Source organism: Rhipicephalus sanguineus, chromosome 11 (assembly GCF_013339695.2).
Source record: "Rhipicephalus sanguineus isolate Rsan-2018 chromosome 11, BIME_Rsan_1.4, whole genome shotgun sequence".
Lineage (NCBI taxonomy): Eukaryota > Metazoa > Arthropoda > Arachnida > Ixodida > Ixodidae > Rhipicephalus > Rhipicephalus sanguineus.
In genome coordinates, this window is record NC_051186.1 from 73145080 (window position 1) to 73160643 (window position 15564).

Here is a 15564-nt window from a genome sequence, read left to right on the forward strand (position 1 = left end):
ATTGTGTAGCTCTGAAGATACAAAGATGCCTTTGCTGCTCAACCAGGTCTTCACAGCCTGCGTCTTTCTATGCACTTTGTAGAAGATTGTCTTGGATATTGGTGAAATAGGCATTTTCTTCACACGCACAAGCACGTCATGTCCAGACAATCCAACATATAGTGAGCGGTACAAAGGTGCAGGAAACAACATATCTAATATGGCAGTATACAGATCTTTTCGTGAACTAGAGAATAAATAGAATCTTACTGTCAAAAATCGACTGATTCATACACTTCACGCATGAATTCTTGCAAATAGGGAGGCAAGGGACAATTAGTAGACTCTACTAAGCTTGGCAAAACATCGACGAGATTTACTTGTAAAATATTCGAAGCAGCGGATGACAGCAGTCCCGAAAATAGAAAAAACGAGACACCAATTGTCTATTAAAGAGATGCACCAACCCAAGACCACCTGCACAAACTGGTCTAAAAACACTGTCACGCCTCATCGGCTCGTAACTTGATGACCAAATAAAGGTAGCAAAGATTCACTCAAACTTTAATTGTCGCCTCTGTGAAGTTCCGGAAACTATAGAACATTGCTTCATCAGCTGTAAAGATGCCATACCATTTTGGGACGTTTTACAAAGGGCTTTTAAAGACAACTCGATGTAAATTCGTATAGCATACGTTATCTCGCGCCACCCAAAAGCCATTCTATGCCTGTTGACATGCTTTTACTAATGGGTATGCACAGTATATGGAAAACTCACATGTTAGACAGGCATGGGGAACCGATGGTATCATCGCGGTTGCATTTCATTCAAATGGCTCTTCAGCTAAACGACTTTTATCAACAATTACAGTTGCAACCGGACTGGTATACACTCTTCATGAAATGCACTGCTTTAATACCCTTTTCAGGACTTCTGTGTAACGCTTGTAGGCTGGAAGAGGCCGCGTTGAGTATTTTGTTCGTTATGTATGGTAAATAAGCACATTTGTAATAAATACCATGAAAAAAAAAAGCAATCGCGTAGCTCTGTGCTAGAGCACCTGCTTACCACGCAGACGGCCTCGGTTCAATTCTCACTCGAACCGAATTTACTTTATTATTTATTTTTTTACATCTTTCTCGATTTTTCGATCACGACCAAGATGATGATTTTTCACTCACAACCAACAACGCCGACATTTGCAGCTCTGGCTGCGAATGTTCTACTTTGCCTTTTTAAATGCGAAGCATTTCTTAGCGAACCTTTAGCACTTTGAGCGTTTCTATCTATCTATCTATCTATCTATCTATCTATCTATCTATCTATCTATCTATCTATCTATCTATCTATCTATCTATCTATCTATCTATCTATCTATCTATCTATCTATCTATCTATCTATCTATCTATCTATCTATCTATCTATCTATCTATCTATCTATCTAGCCGCTTACGTCTGGTTGCTCTCCTGATTGCCTCCTTAACCTGGTGTAGACCAAAATTGGCATGGGAGGGTAAGGGCATTTGACGAATATGGCTGTCGGGTCATGACATGAGATAACGTGAAAATCCTTTCGCGTACGTGGTCAAACCCTTTCCTCCAGACACGTGTGGCACATACTCGTCTACCACGGGCCCCGGTGTGCGGGTGTGTGCCACAGGTGATTGACAGTTTATATCTACCCAGGAACGAACGACGAGAGCAGACATTGGTAACTTAAACACCAGAGCGCTAAGAAAAACTGACATCGGAAGCGTTGACCCGATGAATATATATCGCAATGAAAATGCTTTAACTTTATTGCGTGGGTGCCGATTCCATGACCTATATACGTTAAGCAAAGCGTGGCCTGTGAGAAGGGGCCGCAAAAATTGCAACTACACCAATAAATCGGAGATTTGTGAGCGCATTCATGCAACATACTCTGTTCATCCGATAGCATAATATGTTGCGTTGATAGGCCGGAGTAACCTCAATTAATGTTCATTCATTCATTCATTCATTCATTCATTCATTCATTCATTCATTCATTCATAGGCTAAACGAAGCCGCATTCACTGACATGGAAAGTACAGTACAATGCGCTAATGCATCACACGTATATATAAAAAATCAGTATCCCCCTGCACTACTATTTTTAATGGTGCAATGAACGTGCTTAATGGTGAACCACCTTTGGTAGATACGTGTGGAAGTTCTCCGTGTAGTTCTAGTTTTCCTCTACACTGATATTGCTTACAAAACGATGTCTATAGTTTTCGCATGTTAACTATGAAAATTCGCCTAGTTAAATCAAAGCGACTCACTTGCTAATAACTACGAAAAAATTCTAATGCTATCTTTTTGTTTGTGTTTCTTCGCTGCCTTCACCGACAATCTGTGCTTTCACACGTGTATAGTAAGCTTTAAGTTCGCCCATAGTTGCATACACATGCAGGCTGCGGAAGCTGCTCGTCACATGCAAGCTGGGATGACTTTCTGAAAGAACATGATCCTGGTATTGCACCAGATTCTTGGAAAACTTCACGTCTATCCACAATTGATGCTTCCCACAAAAAAAAGAATACATTTCACCGACAAAAGATAGCTAGTAAGCCGTGGATAACGGCTGAGCTTTAGAATTTCACGAGGAAGCAAGAAAAGCTGTACAAAAGTTCACTCAAACTAGATATGCTGATACGCTTGCTGCTTTTAAAAAACATAGGCATCATGTTGCTTCATAACTTCGCGCTGCTAAAAAGAGATACCATTATCACCTATTGGTGTTACTAGGACCTAAGGCCTTGGCGCCTGCGACCTCAGATACCGAGCAAGAGTCAAAGCAACTGGGTTAAGCGTGTTTCGTTTGCTGCGTTTGTGTGATAAGGATAGATGTTGTCAGCCTGGGCAATAAGCGATTATAACCATGGATGTAATTCCTTGCCGCATGTTAAACTAAGGATGTGCAATCTAGACTCGGTTGATGCATCTACTGAAGGTCAGCTCACACGAGTACGTTGCAACGTGATATATAAGAAACGCGTACCCGCCGGAGCGCAACAGCTTTATGAGAGCTCACAGCAGAGAGCTATTTTCAGACACTGCACTGGTGCTTCAGCATCCCTTCAGTCAGCGGCTGCTTTAAGTAGGCTCACTTCACTGACTACAAGCTTGAAGGCTCCTGTCGCAACAAAAAGTGGGTACATCGTGTTTTTTATGTTTCGGACGCATTTGTTTCTCGAGTGCTCCGTAATATCCAAAAAGCTGCGTGCACATCTTTCTTGAATTCGTTCAAGAATTTGTTTCTTCTTCGCCTAATAATACTTTAATATGAGCATAAAACTTCTCTATTTTTGGACAAAACTGATAAGACTAATATAAAGCGTATTATTGAATAAAAAGTAACGCTCTGTCAGCATACTGCAGGAAAGTAAAAAAATATATATATGCCCGCTAAAGAAACTTAGAAAGGTTTAGTGCGACAACTTATTTTTGCCTGGTTGCTCCTGACGTCCATTTCAGTAAAGATGACAAGCTTGAACATCGAAAAGTACCTATAGTCAGATACAACTTTAGAAGTCTGCGGCATTTCCTCCTCAAAGGCGGATGCACACAAGTTGCACCAATGGGGGTTCCCTCGGGGCTGACGTCATCAGCCGAACTGCCGATGACCCGCCTTCGGAGAACATTGACAAGTGCACGAGCGGGACTATTTCTTTAGCCGCTCAATATATCAGCTACCGCGCTTCAACGGTGAGGGCAGGGCTTTTCTGGACTTCTTAAGTTGTATCCGACTACAGTGTGTTATGTACCTTCATCTGACAGAATTTCACTGACGTTGTGTGAAAGCTGGGCTTTCTATGAGACGATTAGCTTCACTGTGGCTTACCACTTCACTTTTCTATTCGCCTTCATTGTAGGTGTTTCATGGTTGCATGTGACATCACCCATCAGATTCAGTTCGATTCCAGCGTTATGGTTTCAAATGACTAAAGAACATACATCTATCAGGCTATTTCTTACTTGGCCGTGCTCATAAAGTCTATGAGGTAATTTGTTTTCTCATTGAGACAAATATCTTTGGCGTTCTTTATATTGCAGGGACCGAATAAAACTAAGTGTCTCGGTTTGCTAAGTTTGGCGTAGTAGTTTCAGAAGACTAAGTTGCTCGCTCAGTCCTTACGGGTTAACCTAAACGCTGTTATGAATATATAAACTTCTACAGACGTGACTTCGTAGTCTTACCAGCGCAACTTTGCAGGACAAAACGCACTGAAGAATCGCAAGGATAAGTAATATTCTGTTATTTTGTGCCATCTACGATAAATAGATTAAATAGCTAGGAGTGCGCAAGTTACTATTTCATCATCCTGCTGACTGTCATGGACAAGGTGGCACGTCAAATAAGAAATTGACAGCAGTTATTTCATTATACACCTAAACCTATCTCACTACAATTATAGAGGAAGCTCGCTACAAATCACAGCATACATTTAGTTACAAATTGAATACGCCACTCTTCTCTGTAATATAACTGACAAAATAAAGTTTCTCACTTGTGCTGCGACAGCTCTACATTATGGTGGCACTCAAGTAAATAAATGCTGTTTATGACGGTCTTGTACTTCACTTTGCAGAGGCAAACATGGCGTTTCGAAGGAGCTTGGTGGCTCTTATATTGATGGCGTCCTACGGTGTGACTGTCGCGAATACAACAGGTGAGCAAACATGGTTTTCTTGGCGAATAATAAGGAGGGATTAGTGACACTCTTAGTAAACAGCGCAATTTCACATAAATTTGGGCTTCAAGCCTTGTAATCATCAGGTTCAGTGTAACATAGTTGAAAAGCTTTACCTTGGTCTCTATCTTCACAACAATAACATGAAGTCTAGGGTTTGACGAAAACTCGCCTGGCGAGGAAAAATCATGGTCGAAGAAAACATACACTCGCAAACTTTCGGCACCCGTACTGGGCGCCGAAACGTCAATTCTGTTGTTTTATTTTCGTTGGCGAGTGTACATTTTTATCGACCAACAATAATATGAAAACCTTCGCGAAAGATGGTTTAACAAAACTTGAAATTCGGCGAAATTGTGCATAGCTGATGGGAAACTTTGTGCGCAAGTTTATCTCGTCTTGCGAATTGTCTGGTTTTTGCGCACAAAGTTTCCCATCACCTTCGCGAAAGCCATAATGGGGCAGAAATGTTCGTAAAATACGACATTTGGATTTATATACAAGCAATTCGTTTCACTTACCAGCCTTCCCTTCGTTGCATATTTTTTTTCGACGGCAAGGAGCCGCGATGATATAATAAAAAATTCTACAACAACTTTGGTTATGAGGTAGCTGATGAGTTTCATATAAATAAACATTGCTTAAATTTCAAATTTTGCAGCGGCATGAAATAAGGCTTGCACTGCTAGAACACTGTTTCCCAAGAATACGTGCAACATTACGGGTGAATAACGTTACCACATCGGTTTTCTTTACAGGCTGTGATTTTAGTGGAATCGATTTGGATGGCGCTGTGGACAAAATGTTGGGTCTTCTGGCCCAGTACCGCTACCCAGATATTCGAGGATTCCGGATGGCCTTCCGGGGTCTTGAAACGGGCGATCCGAGTTTAACTGGCCTTGACAAGATCCGACGGTTTGGACCGATTCAACCTTACTGCGTCAATGGAACCCGGCAAATTAGTGTGGATGTCATCGACCGAGGCGACCTCACCTTGTCTCTGCCCTGGAGGGCCTGTTCGGGACACGAAGGCACGGTTAACTTGCGCGCAGGTCTTTCACGCTTCACGCTCATATTTCGCTTCGAAGCTACAGGTTTGAATCAAGACGCCATTCTCGCTTACGAAGGGTCTCTTGTACCGGTGATCGTTTTAGAACCTCAAGTGTATATCGATGGCGCTGGGAGCGAATTGAAGGCAGCTACGATGATCATCAGCAAGATTCTGCCGGGTGTCACTCAGTATTACTATAATATCTTCTTTCTTGGAGTATTCCAAGCGGCCCTCCTTAAGTCCCTAGGCGTTCATTCGGAGTAGTGGTAATCTGTACTTCTATATTTCTGTAGACCCGATGTGCTGCGACGATGGGCGACCTTTGTCAACAAGTGCGCTTGCAAGGTTTGCCTTTTCTTTATGCTTCGGATTTTTTCATGGCCCGATTCCCTCCATCGTTGGCCCTTAAGGAATAAAGTTTGAGCAACAGATTTTCATTGCGTCTTGCTTCTCTTTCTCTATCAGTCTCACGCACAAATGCATATTTAAAAGATATATATGTGAGAGAATTGCGGCATATACTAGAAAGAATAATGCCACATAAGCGTGCGTGATAGATAATACGCTACGACTGTAAACTCCAGGGATGGGCAGAAGCACCTGTAAAGGCTGCTATGTATGTTGGGTGGCAGCGTCTTCTAACGCGCGGCGTTCTTCTGTAAATCTCTTGAAACACTCCGTTCAACGCAAGAAACTGCTTCTGGATAACTCGTAACTCACGCTCACAGAAGGGAACAAAATGAAGGAGAATTACATAAAATATTTGTTTTCTCGATACACCATGAGGAGGCAACGCATGGCCACATGTTTGGGCTGAGCGATTCGAGATATTCTGTGCGACTCCCCACGGTACTGGTCACACGGATCGTCGTTTTCCAACGCCCTAGATAAATTGGACGACCGAACTGTTTCGGAAAAAAAGAATCCTGCGCCATCGGCAGGACTTAACGTCCCAGATGAAACCTGGCCAAGCGCTACTGCGCTTTCTGCTTTAACCAGTCTATCAGAACGGCTGTGATTGGAACGTCCTGCGTGTGTGTGCATGTGTGCTATTTTTAAGACCGAAGCTGTTGAACCCCGTCGTAATAGCTTTGGCGTGCAGAAGTATGTACAAAAAATCATCATCATCAAGAACGGCTATGCGCCACAGAAATTGGGCAAATCCCACTATTCACCGCTGATCCCCTAAAATGAACAAGTTAACAGACTGGCGGTAAACACCATTTAAAGTTTCTAAACAGACGTAATAAGTAATTGGGTAAAGCTTTAATAAACCGTCGCGATTAATTTAGTGATAAACACTGTGAACGCACGTTGCAGCTTCGCTGAAACATCTGGACGGAGTGCTTAAAGGGTACGCACAACGAGAGAGTACTAGGGAACTGGAAAGGCAACGGCGGCTGCGAGAAGACCGCGAAGCGATGGAAGCGCTAACACCAACGAAGACGTCCCCGTAGATTTATGGGAGGTAGAGACTCTCGATTTCAGCGCGAGTTTCTCTCCCTGGAGTTTGGACATCTGTGTCATGTCTGCGACTGCCTGTGGGTTAATTCAAACTTCTCTGCGCTGAGAAGCAACCTAGAAACAATCTGGCATCCCCTAGATGAAGCCTAGCAACAAACCTAGAAGCAACCAGATAAGCCTGCAGAATGGTACGTCCAGCTGCGCTGTTTCAAGCCTTGCGCGAATTGCTTCGCCATTTTTTCTCGTTTTTATTTTATCGCTCTCTCTCCCTATCCTCTTTTCGACCCGTATTTCCCCGCCCTAGTGCAGGGTAGCAGACCGGTTACTAATACCAGGCTAACCTCCCTGCCTTTCCTTTTGATTTATTTCGCTCTCTCTCTTGGGCTGAGCAGTGTCAATGAGTATACCTGCGATGAATAACCGTCTAGAGCATATACCAAGCAAGCAGTGGATATAACTTGGATGAGTTCCTTAACAGGACTTTGAACACGAAACTGTGGCAGCGAAATGCTCAGACTTTTTCACTTTTCCGTGCCACCTAACTTCACACAGATCACGGGACACGTGTCATCTAAATCTTACCCGATAATAAAAAAACACAAAATGAAGACGGCATTTATCAATTTATTTTTAATATTTCAGCAGGGTGCCGTGTTATATATGGAATGAGACAAAAAAAAAAAACCAACTACTACTCTGAGATCAGGCTGGCAGCCTTTGATCTTTTACTTCTTGCGTTGCCTGAATATTTAGTTTGTTAATTTGTAGGAGATTGCGGTCACGCTTGCATTTATGGCGGGTTGGCGGCGAGTCGGAAGGCAAGTGTGCTATAACGCATCTGAACGTTTGGAATTCAAGTGTTGAATAATCCTGCGATGGAGAGAGACATATCACGGTGTCCTATCTACGCCCTTCCTTGCTCTAAAAAGAGAATTCGTGCAATTTTTCTTTCTGAGATCAATGTAGTTAATAATTCGTTGTTGGGAACATGGTTAGATAATGTTTAGTGTTTCTCTCATTGTACAACACTTGTCAAACTTGAAACGTGGGAGCTGTTATTTCTTTCTAATAACCATTCCTATAGTGCTTTCCCTTATACTAGGTTGGATTTACTGTGTCATATAAGTATGGTAAAAGGTGATTACGCTTCTGCTCGCCGCGACTAGTTACCTCAAGAGTGAATTAAAAATATATATCTTTGTTAATAACTATTGTAGCGGCAACAGATCCGAACGACGACTATAAAGAAAAACAAGGGTGACACTCTTCTCAATAAAGTTATTGAAAAACAGAAATAAACATGCACGTCATTTCAAAACAACAAATTAAGGAACCCGAAATCGGACGCATGCTGTCAATCAATGTGAAAAATGCAAGTAAAAGGCCAACATACTTGGCAGTAAAACAGATAAAAAATATCATGTGGAAATGAGGCACAAGGATAGGATAGATAGCCTTTTTATGGTATCCCTGGAGACGTCAGCTTGGTGTATGTCCTGGCTTGCTACTCCAAGTGCCGGTGGATGACTAGGGTATATACAATGTTCATATATACACACAAATAATATGTTCAGTCACAAACACACATATATGCTCAAAAGACTCATTCGTAAAGTTTAGCTAAGGCGAGTAGTCCTCGAAAACACCAACAACGCCTTGGCAATGCGCATTGTAACAGTGCTTCGCCACAGGCCACGAAAGTGCCGCAGCTCCAAGCTCAAGCCGCTTTGCTACCCACGCTGGGCCACAAGAAGTTTCATATTTTTTGCCCAATGATTTAAGTGAAGGCTGGTTGATGGAGGCCTTCTATTTGCTTTGATGTGGAGAGCTTTTATGATCTAGCGAGCTATGTGACAGTTATGCTGAGAAGGAACACCTCTGTACCTCCGTGGAGCGCTGGGTATAGCCATGAGCAAACAATGTAACTCCACATGTGGTTAGCAGGAATTCCTCCTCGTCTTGCTGCATTCTTATAACTGAATACTGAGGTCACTGTCGCTCCTTCACTCATGAGGCTCTTTGCAATAAAGCGGCATTTTAAACATACCAGAATTGGAAGGTACGAACTTCGTTAAAGTGCTTGGACCCACCTTGGTAGCTGTGTGGCTATGGCATTGTACAGCTAATCGCAATCGTTAATCAAGATGACGTGGGTCAGATTCCCGCTCACTGAACTCCCTTTTTGACGTGAGCAATAGAGAAAAATGTCCATGTCGTGAGGTGGACGTGCATGCTAGAAAAAATAAAAGACAAGAAAGAACAAGAAATTCCAAATTCGTCCCCATTCTCTCAGTATGGCCTGCCCCAAATAATAGCATGGTTTTTGCTCGAAATCTGCCGACGTTGTCTGTGGCATAACAAACCACCTTCTCTACAGTCGAACAGTTCAAGTGTATTAATCTAGAGAGAGAGAGAGAGAACGTTTTTGTAACATTCTATGTATCAGAGAATTTATTTCTTGTGTGTTTTCTCAACTTCAGAGAACCGTCATATTAGGTAAATTTGCCCCTGTCAGAAGTATTCTTTAAACAATGTGACAATTCAGAACCGTGCCGACCTTTCCCAAAATATTTTATTTCATTTATTATTAACTTTCACGTTCACTCCCACCAGCCTCACTTATTTCCCTCTTATAGAGTTCTGGACAACCCGTGGCTAAGGTAATCACATTTCTTTTGACTCGTTATTTGTCATGGAAACTGGGCTACATGCTGCCATGAACAAATTGCGGCAAGAAGTAAGCGTTTCAAAATCTTTTTATGGCACTTAACCGATAGTTTTAGAATATCATTGGCGAGCAATCTTAAACGGATTACGTAATTGGAGAAACGGCGTTTCCTTAATGCTCATGCTACTTAGGTTATTGCGTGTCTGTAGTTTACGCACGCCAAGGTAATTCAAGTCATTTTTAAAGGGCGCAATATTTACTTACTGAAATAAATAGCGTCGTAGAGGAAGCACGCATCCAAGGCTCGCGCTTCAGCGGTAATTCGCGCGATGGCTACAAACTCACCGTCACTAAACTCTAGTAACTGTTGAAATGAGCATTCGCTTTCTCTAAACTCACCTGATAAGTCAGTGTCAATAAGTGAGATAGCTCGTCCATTTTTTTGAGATCGTTCGGCGATTCCGGCCTCCGTAGGCCAAACGAGACCTGCCCGCATAAGAAACAGCAGGCTGTGCGCTGATTAATATCTCTTGGCTTGAGCTAGTTTGACGAAATACTAGTCCAATAGGATATGCATACAATTAGATAAACCAAGTAGGGCGGCATGAAAATGGCGTAAATTTTGTTTGCACAAAAATTTCCCCAGTCCTCTCAGTTGAGTTCGAAAACAACGGGTACGCCTGCTCTTCCTAAAGTGGCACGTAAAAAAAGTACTTTATCTGAACCGCAATTTAGAAGCAAAAATACATGAAAAAGGTCAGTCCACATCTTCACCGTACGCTCGATTCCGTGCGCGAAAATATTTTTGTTCTTTTGAATGTGAGCAGCGCATACACATGGTCTCACGAGAGAGAAAGAAAAGGAAACACGAAAACGCATAATGATTTCGCGCATCGTATCAATCCTCTGCGGAAATAACTTGTTTAGAGGTTCCAAGTTCAATGCCATCTGAGTTCATAACTTTTCTTTGTCAAGCCTAAGGGTGTGCCGACTTACACATCATTAGTGTGTCTATAGAAGGAGCGGATGTACAAATTCCGGTGCGTAATTGCTTCGTTTTCAGAAGATTGCGACGGCTGATATTTGGTGCTGGATGCCAGAGTAATAAAAAGGGGCACCACAAGAACGGTGCTCAGGCGCCTTCCACTTCTACTAGGTACGCCCTAGGAAACAGCAATTCTCTTCAGACAGCTCTTTATTTCCTGAAACTTTATCTGCGGAAAGTGCCGACGACGGTAAGTTCGGCAGGCTTTTATTTGGTGCTAATATTCTGAAACTTATCTGGCTTATGATATTTAGATAGCAGTACCTTTTGTAAGGACGCTTATTGTAAGGGTGCGCAATGTTATTATCAAGGTGCTTAATTCCGTGATGAGTCGTAATGTAAAGGTTCAGTAATGCCCAAACACATCTTTGTATAGAGCAAAAATCCGAACTAAGTGCTCGCTCTTAACTTTGATCATCGTGATTAGGAAGTCAAAAAAGAAAAAGAAACTGAAACACATTTCATTGCAAGAGTAATTAGTGTAGCAGTTATAATTAGTATAATGCTGTTTTTTTTCCTATGCACTGGTGAAAAATCACTTTTGTATAATAAACAATTGTTGACACGCGTTCCGCAAGGCTTGCTATGCTTAAATCAGCATTTCAAGCGGTCATTCTTAACGTAACTTGAATGATACTTTGCTGCGCATTGTGCGATTGACGATCATTCCACAGAAGTCCTGCCATGATAGGTGATGCGGCGGATGAAGCATTGCGACGAATATTTATTTTAAATGAGCACACGCATGAAAATTCACGGAGTATTTGTAGCTTAAGCTCAGGAGTAGTCTTCCTCCACGTTTATCCACACCCAGTAATTTCGCAAATGGGTAACCAAAGATGTATTTTCCAGGTGAGTGCGGCTCAACATGGCAACGGTGAAACTGCTTATTCTCGTCTTCTTCGTGGCGGCATCTGCCGCTTCCTACTCCTCGAGCAGTGGTGAGCTCACTGTTTCTCTTTTTCTTTTAATGTATGTGTGGTAACAGCCACAATATCACCACATTTGTGAAAGACTGTGAGCGAGAGTAGAATTGTTTCAGTGTGTGGATTCTTCAATAACATAGGTCTCAAGAGAAGGCCTATAAGACGGTGATCTGAGCGCCGTTCATAATAGTGCTGGCTCATATTATCCGGAAGTGTGATAGACTACGCAACTGCGCTTGACCGAAACGCTACCACCTCACAGCGCATGGGCATGGGCCATAATTTATCTGTTTTGTGTTGTTTGCCATAATAATGGTCTACTGCGACGATTTATGCCAAATGCGTATTTTACGTTCAAAGGGACTTCTACATGCATTATGAGTGTTCAGTGAAACCTTTCACTATCAATATCCGAGGAAAATTTTTGTGGTGTCAACTTTCTACGCGTTCTATTCCTAATTTTCGTGAAGCTTAGAAGCCTCCTTCGTCTTTGTGGATTACGTTCTTGCATATCGGCAGATGAAGCACACTGTATTTTTATCAGTACAACAGGGTATGAAAGGTTGACATGCGGTCTGTGACTAATGTCGGTGCAGTACCGTCTCGGCGGGACCTTTTTCGTGAGCCTATAAGTATGTTCCATGCACTCTGCTAATAAAAGAGTTTGTAAGTTTCTCTCGGCCGCCTTGGCTGTCATTCACTTTTCATTGTTGGGCTGTACCAGTTTAACGAAAACAAACCAACTTGCCCTGTCCTCAACATTAGTACACGCTTACACTTAACTGGGCTCTTTGAACACACATACGATGACCCCGTTCCAAAGGATAATAATATGGGGGGTTAAACTTATGAATGCGTCCCAAAGGAATATTTTCATGATTTGATAACAGTGTATACATGCGGTGTTTAGGTATATCGTGACTATAGATAGAACAACCATTTAGCGCATTTGAACTTAGCTTGAAAGTTGCCTGACTCGCCAAGAGGAGGCAACATAGACGTAAACAGCTTGTCTTTGATCGAAATGATGCCAGTTAAACCTTGAATTTCTAGAGTTCCAAGGAGCTTTAAAATAACTCCGGCACTTTTCACCCACAGAATGCGACTTTTCTGGCCTTGACCTGGATGGTGGGGTGGAGTATATCCTCTCCACATTTCCAAGAAACTTCACCCTCAGCGAAGAAACATTTCGACCTATCTTCAAGGGTTTGGAAGTTGGCGCCGTGATCGTGGCTGGTATGAACAGAATCAAGCGGTACGGTGCCTTGAAACCCTTCTGCGTGGGCAGTCAGCGCTTCTTGGAGGTGGACTTCATCAACAACGCAGAGGTAGCCTTCTACGTTCCCTGGCGTACGTGTTCGGGCAACGAGGGTAAAGTGATGATGCACGCCGAGTTCTCACGATTCACGGTCATCTTTCGCGTGGACAGAGGAGGCTTCGCCGAGAAATTTGTTCTCCGCTACGAAGGAGATACAGTTCCCGTCAACACGCACAACGTTCACCTGATCATCGAAGGCGCCGGACAAGTTGGTAGGATCTTTAGCGGAATTCTCAGCAGGGTTCTGTCCTCGTATGCGACTGAACTGTGGAATGACGAGTTCTTTAGTGTGTTCAGAACCTCTGTTCGCAAAGCGCTCGAATAAATGTAAGTCATATATTTCATGCAGCTGATATTGCCAACAAATTCGGCGTCACAGATAACATGAATTCATGCGTGATTGTCAAGGCCGAAGGTGTTTTTAACCTATGTAAAGGGCTGTATACCATACCATAATTAATGGGGGCTCAATAAACGCTTTGTGAAACTTCTTTTCGAGGCTTCTTATGCTGCATCGCGTCGTCATGTTGTTTGTTTTTTACTCGAAAGTGTTTTATGCCGGGGTCCACCAAGAATTCACTGCCCTATTTCCGTCATGAATATGACGCTGGTAAAATGCACACTAACGGGTGAGAAAGGAAAAAAAAACTAGCAGAAAAAGCTTCGCCCAGGGGAATCGTACTCACGACCTCTCGGTCCGCGACGATAGATGCCCGCCGCTCTACCGACTACGCGACCGAGACACATGACGTGAAATACTGTGTCATGATACTAACCAGCGCCGATAGACAGCGATTTGGCGACGACGCAGTTAGAGCGTCGCCACGTCTCGATGTTAACGAGGCTCGCTGGTCGCGCTAGCATCAAGGATTCGCCCCAGACGCAGTTACGTTCTTTGCCTTTCGCTTCGTGTTAGCGTGCGACGGCGCGTTGAGCACAGGCGTAGGTTGCCCTATTACTCGAGAGCGCACACAGTGTCGTGTCTCTCCTCAATTAACGACGCTTTGAAGAAGTGCACATCGAGTACCAGTGTTTATGTGCTTGTTGATGCCATCTTTGCGCGGGATTCACGATATGATGTGTCCCGGTATATGTTAACAGCTTCAGCTACAGCATCAGTTAAATAATGGTCATGGGCGTTAGCCGCCACGATGGAGATGCACCACTAGGCGTCCACGTGGGCGCATCGACGTCAAACGGTGCTATAGCTGCCACGTACCAATAGACATTGTACAAACTCTCCTAGATCAATGAACAATAAACAATCAGCTACTTAGTGAACACAAGTTTCACTTTCGTGTTATGCCGATTTCTATGACGGTGGGATCAGCTGTGCTTTTCATTTGCTTTTTTTGTAGCGCAGATCCAAGTGTCATTGCAGTGTACCTATTCGTCTAAGCAGCATTTGGGCGTACGCCAGAAATACAGTATCAAATACATACACATCTGCCTGTACCATTCAGTAGACTGATCGTCAACCTTTTACAGTAGGAAAAGGTCTTTCTAGTCTGATCTCAAAGGTGGTTATTGCACAAAGCCAAGGTCCAACTACAATATTTTGTGTGAGCTCATTTCAGTGTCTGTGGGCAGTGATCTCGGCAGTAAGGGCAACGCGGCTTTACAGAGCCCGTGGCACGTACGACAAGTCGGAAACGGAGCCCACTGAGGCCAACGAGTCAGATTGGCCATACGTCTCCTCCGGAGACTGACGTTCAAACATATCTATTTTGCGTTAGCGTTGGCACCCTGTCTACTGAACGGTGGAGTATTTGCGCAAGTATAAGTGGGAGCGCTTTGCGAAACAAACAAAAAAAACACTTTAGCTCCAGCTATAGCCATCCTCCGAGGCAATCAAGACAATGTAATGCAGTTGTCATAAATAGAGACCGACTTTTAGCCAAATGCCTGTTTTGTTTATTGCGGTCCTATCGTAACACTTTGATGTATGAGCATCAATTAGAGGTTAAGAATGGCATTGATAGTGTTTTTATAGTGCCTATAAATGCCAATTTGGCGTTTTGTGCCTAAATCCCGATAAATGCCTATAAAAGCTGTGCCATTTGGAAGAGATGCCCCAAAATGTTTGTGTACTGTGCTAAGAGTACAAACATGACTGGGGGCGATAAGCGCTGCTTGCTGGCCCTGCATGTATAATATTTGCTCCCAACACAGACAGTCGAGCAGCGCTAGCGTAAAGCATCATTACAAAAACCTTGAACATCAACACATACTAAATTTTCGAACGCTTCGAATGCCCAGTTTGAGATCATCTGAACGCCAAAGAAAAAGATGGCCTTACGTGAAAAACTAGACTGAAATACGCATGAAAGCGTGGGTCACAAAAACAGAATGACCTCACACACACACACACACACACACACACACACACACAC

The 15564-nt window shown here is 43.1% G+C and overlaps 2 protein-coding genes across 2 annotated transcripts; both read left to right on the plus strand.

Annotated features, from left to right (window-relative positions):
* Positions 1-3025: 3025 nt before the first annotated feature.
* On the plus strand, positions 3026-6182 carry LOC119375592 (uncharacterized). Its single transcript, XM_037645809.1, has 3 exons — positions 3026-3156; positions 4598-4678; positions 5458-6182. Exons 2-3 carry the CDS (start codon positions 4606-4608, stop codon positions 6012-6014), a joined length of 630 nt encoding a protein of 209 aa, XP_037501737.1. The 5' UTR covers positions 3026-3156; positions 4598-4605; the 3' UTR covers positions 6015-6182.
* A 4795-nt stretch (positions 6183-10977) lies between these two features.
* On the plus strand, positions 10978-13594 carry LOC119375559 (uncharacterized). The gene is made up of 3 exons (XM_037645754.2): positions 10978-11117; positions 11780-11868; positions 12952-13594. The coding sequence occupies exons 2-3, from the start codon at positions 11796-11798 to the stop codon at positions 13494-13496; spliced, it is 618 nt and encodes a 205-aa protein (XP_037501682.1). The 5' UTR covers positions 10978-11117; positions 11780-11795; the 3' UTR covers positions 13497-13594.
* Positions 13595-15564: the final 1970 nt, after the last annotated feature.

Excerpts from the sequence above, each read along its gene's own strand:
- LOC119375592 (XM_037645809.1), top strand. The coding sequence starts at position 4,606 with ATGGCGTTTCGAAGGAGCTTGGTGGCTCTTATATTGATGGCGTCCTAC. Across the intron at positions 4,679-5,457 it reads GACTGTCGCGAATACAACAG|GCTGTGATTTTAGTGGAATC; the intron begins GTGAGCAAACAT and ends TTTTCTTTACAG.
- LOC119375559 (XM_037645754.2), top strand. The coding sequence starts at position 11,796 with ATGGCAACGGTGAAACTGCTTATTCTCGTCTTCTTCGTGGCGGCATCT. Across the intron at positions 11,869-12,951 it reads TTCCTACTCCTCGAGCAGTG|AATGCGACTTTTCTGGCCTT; the intron begins GTGAGCTCACTG and ends TTTCACCCACAG.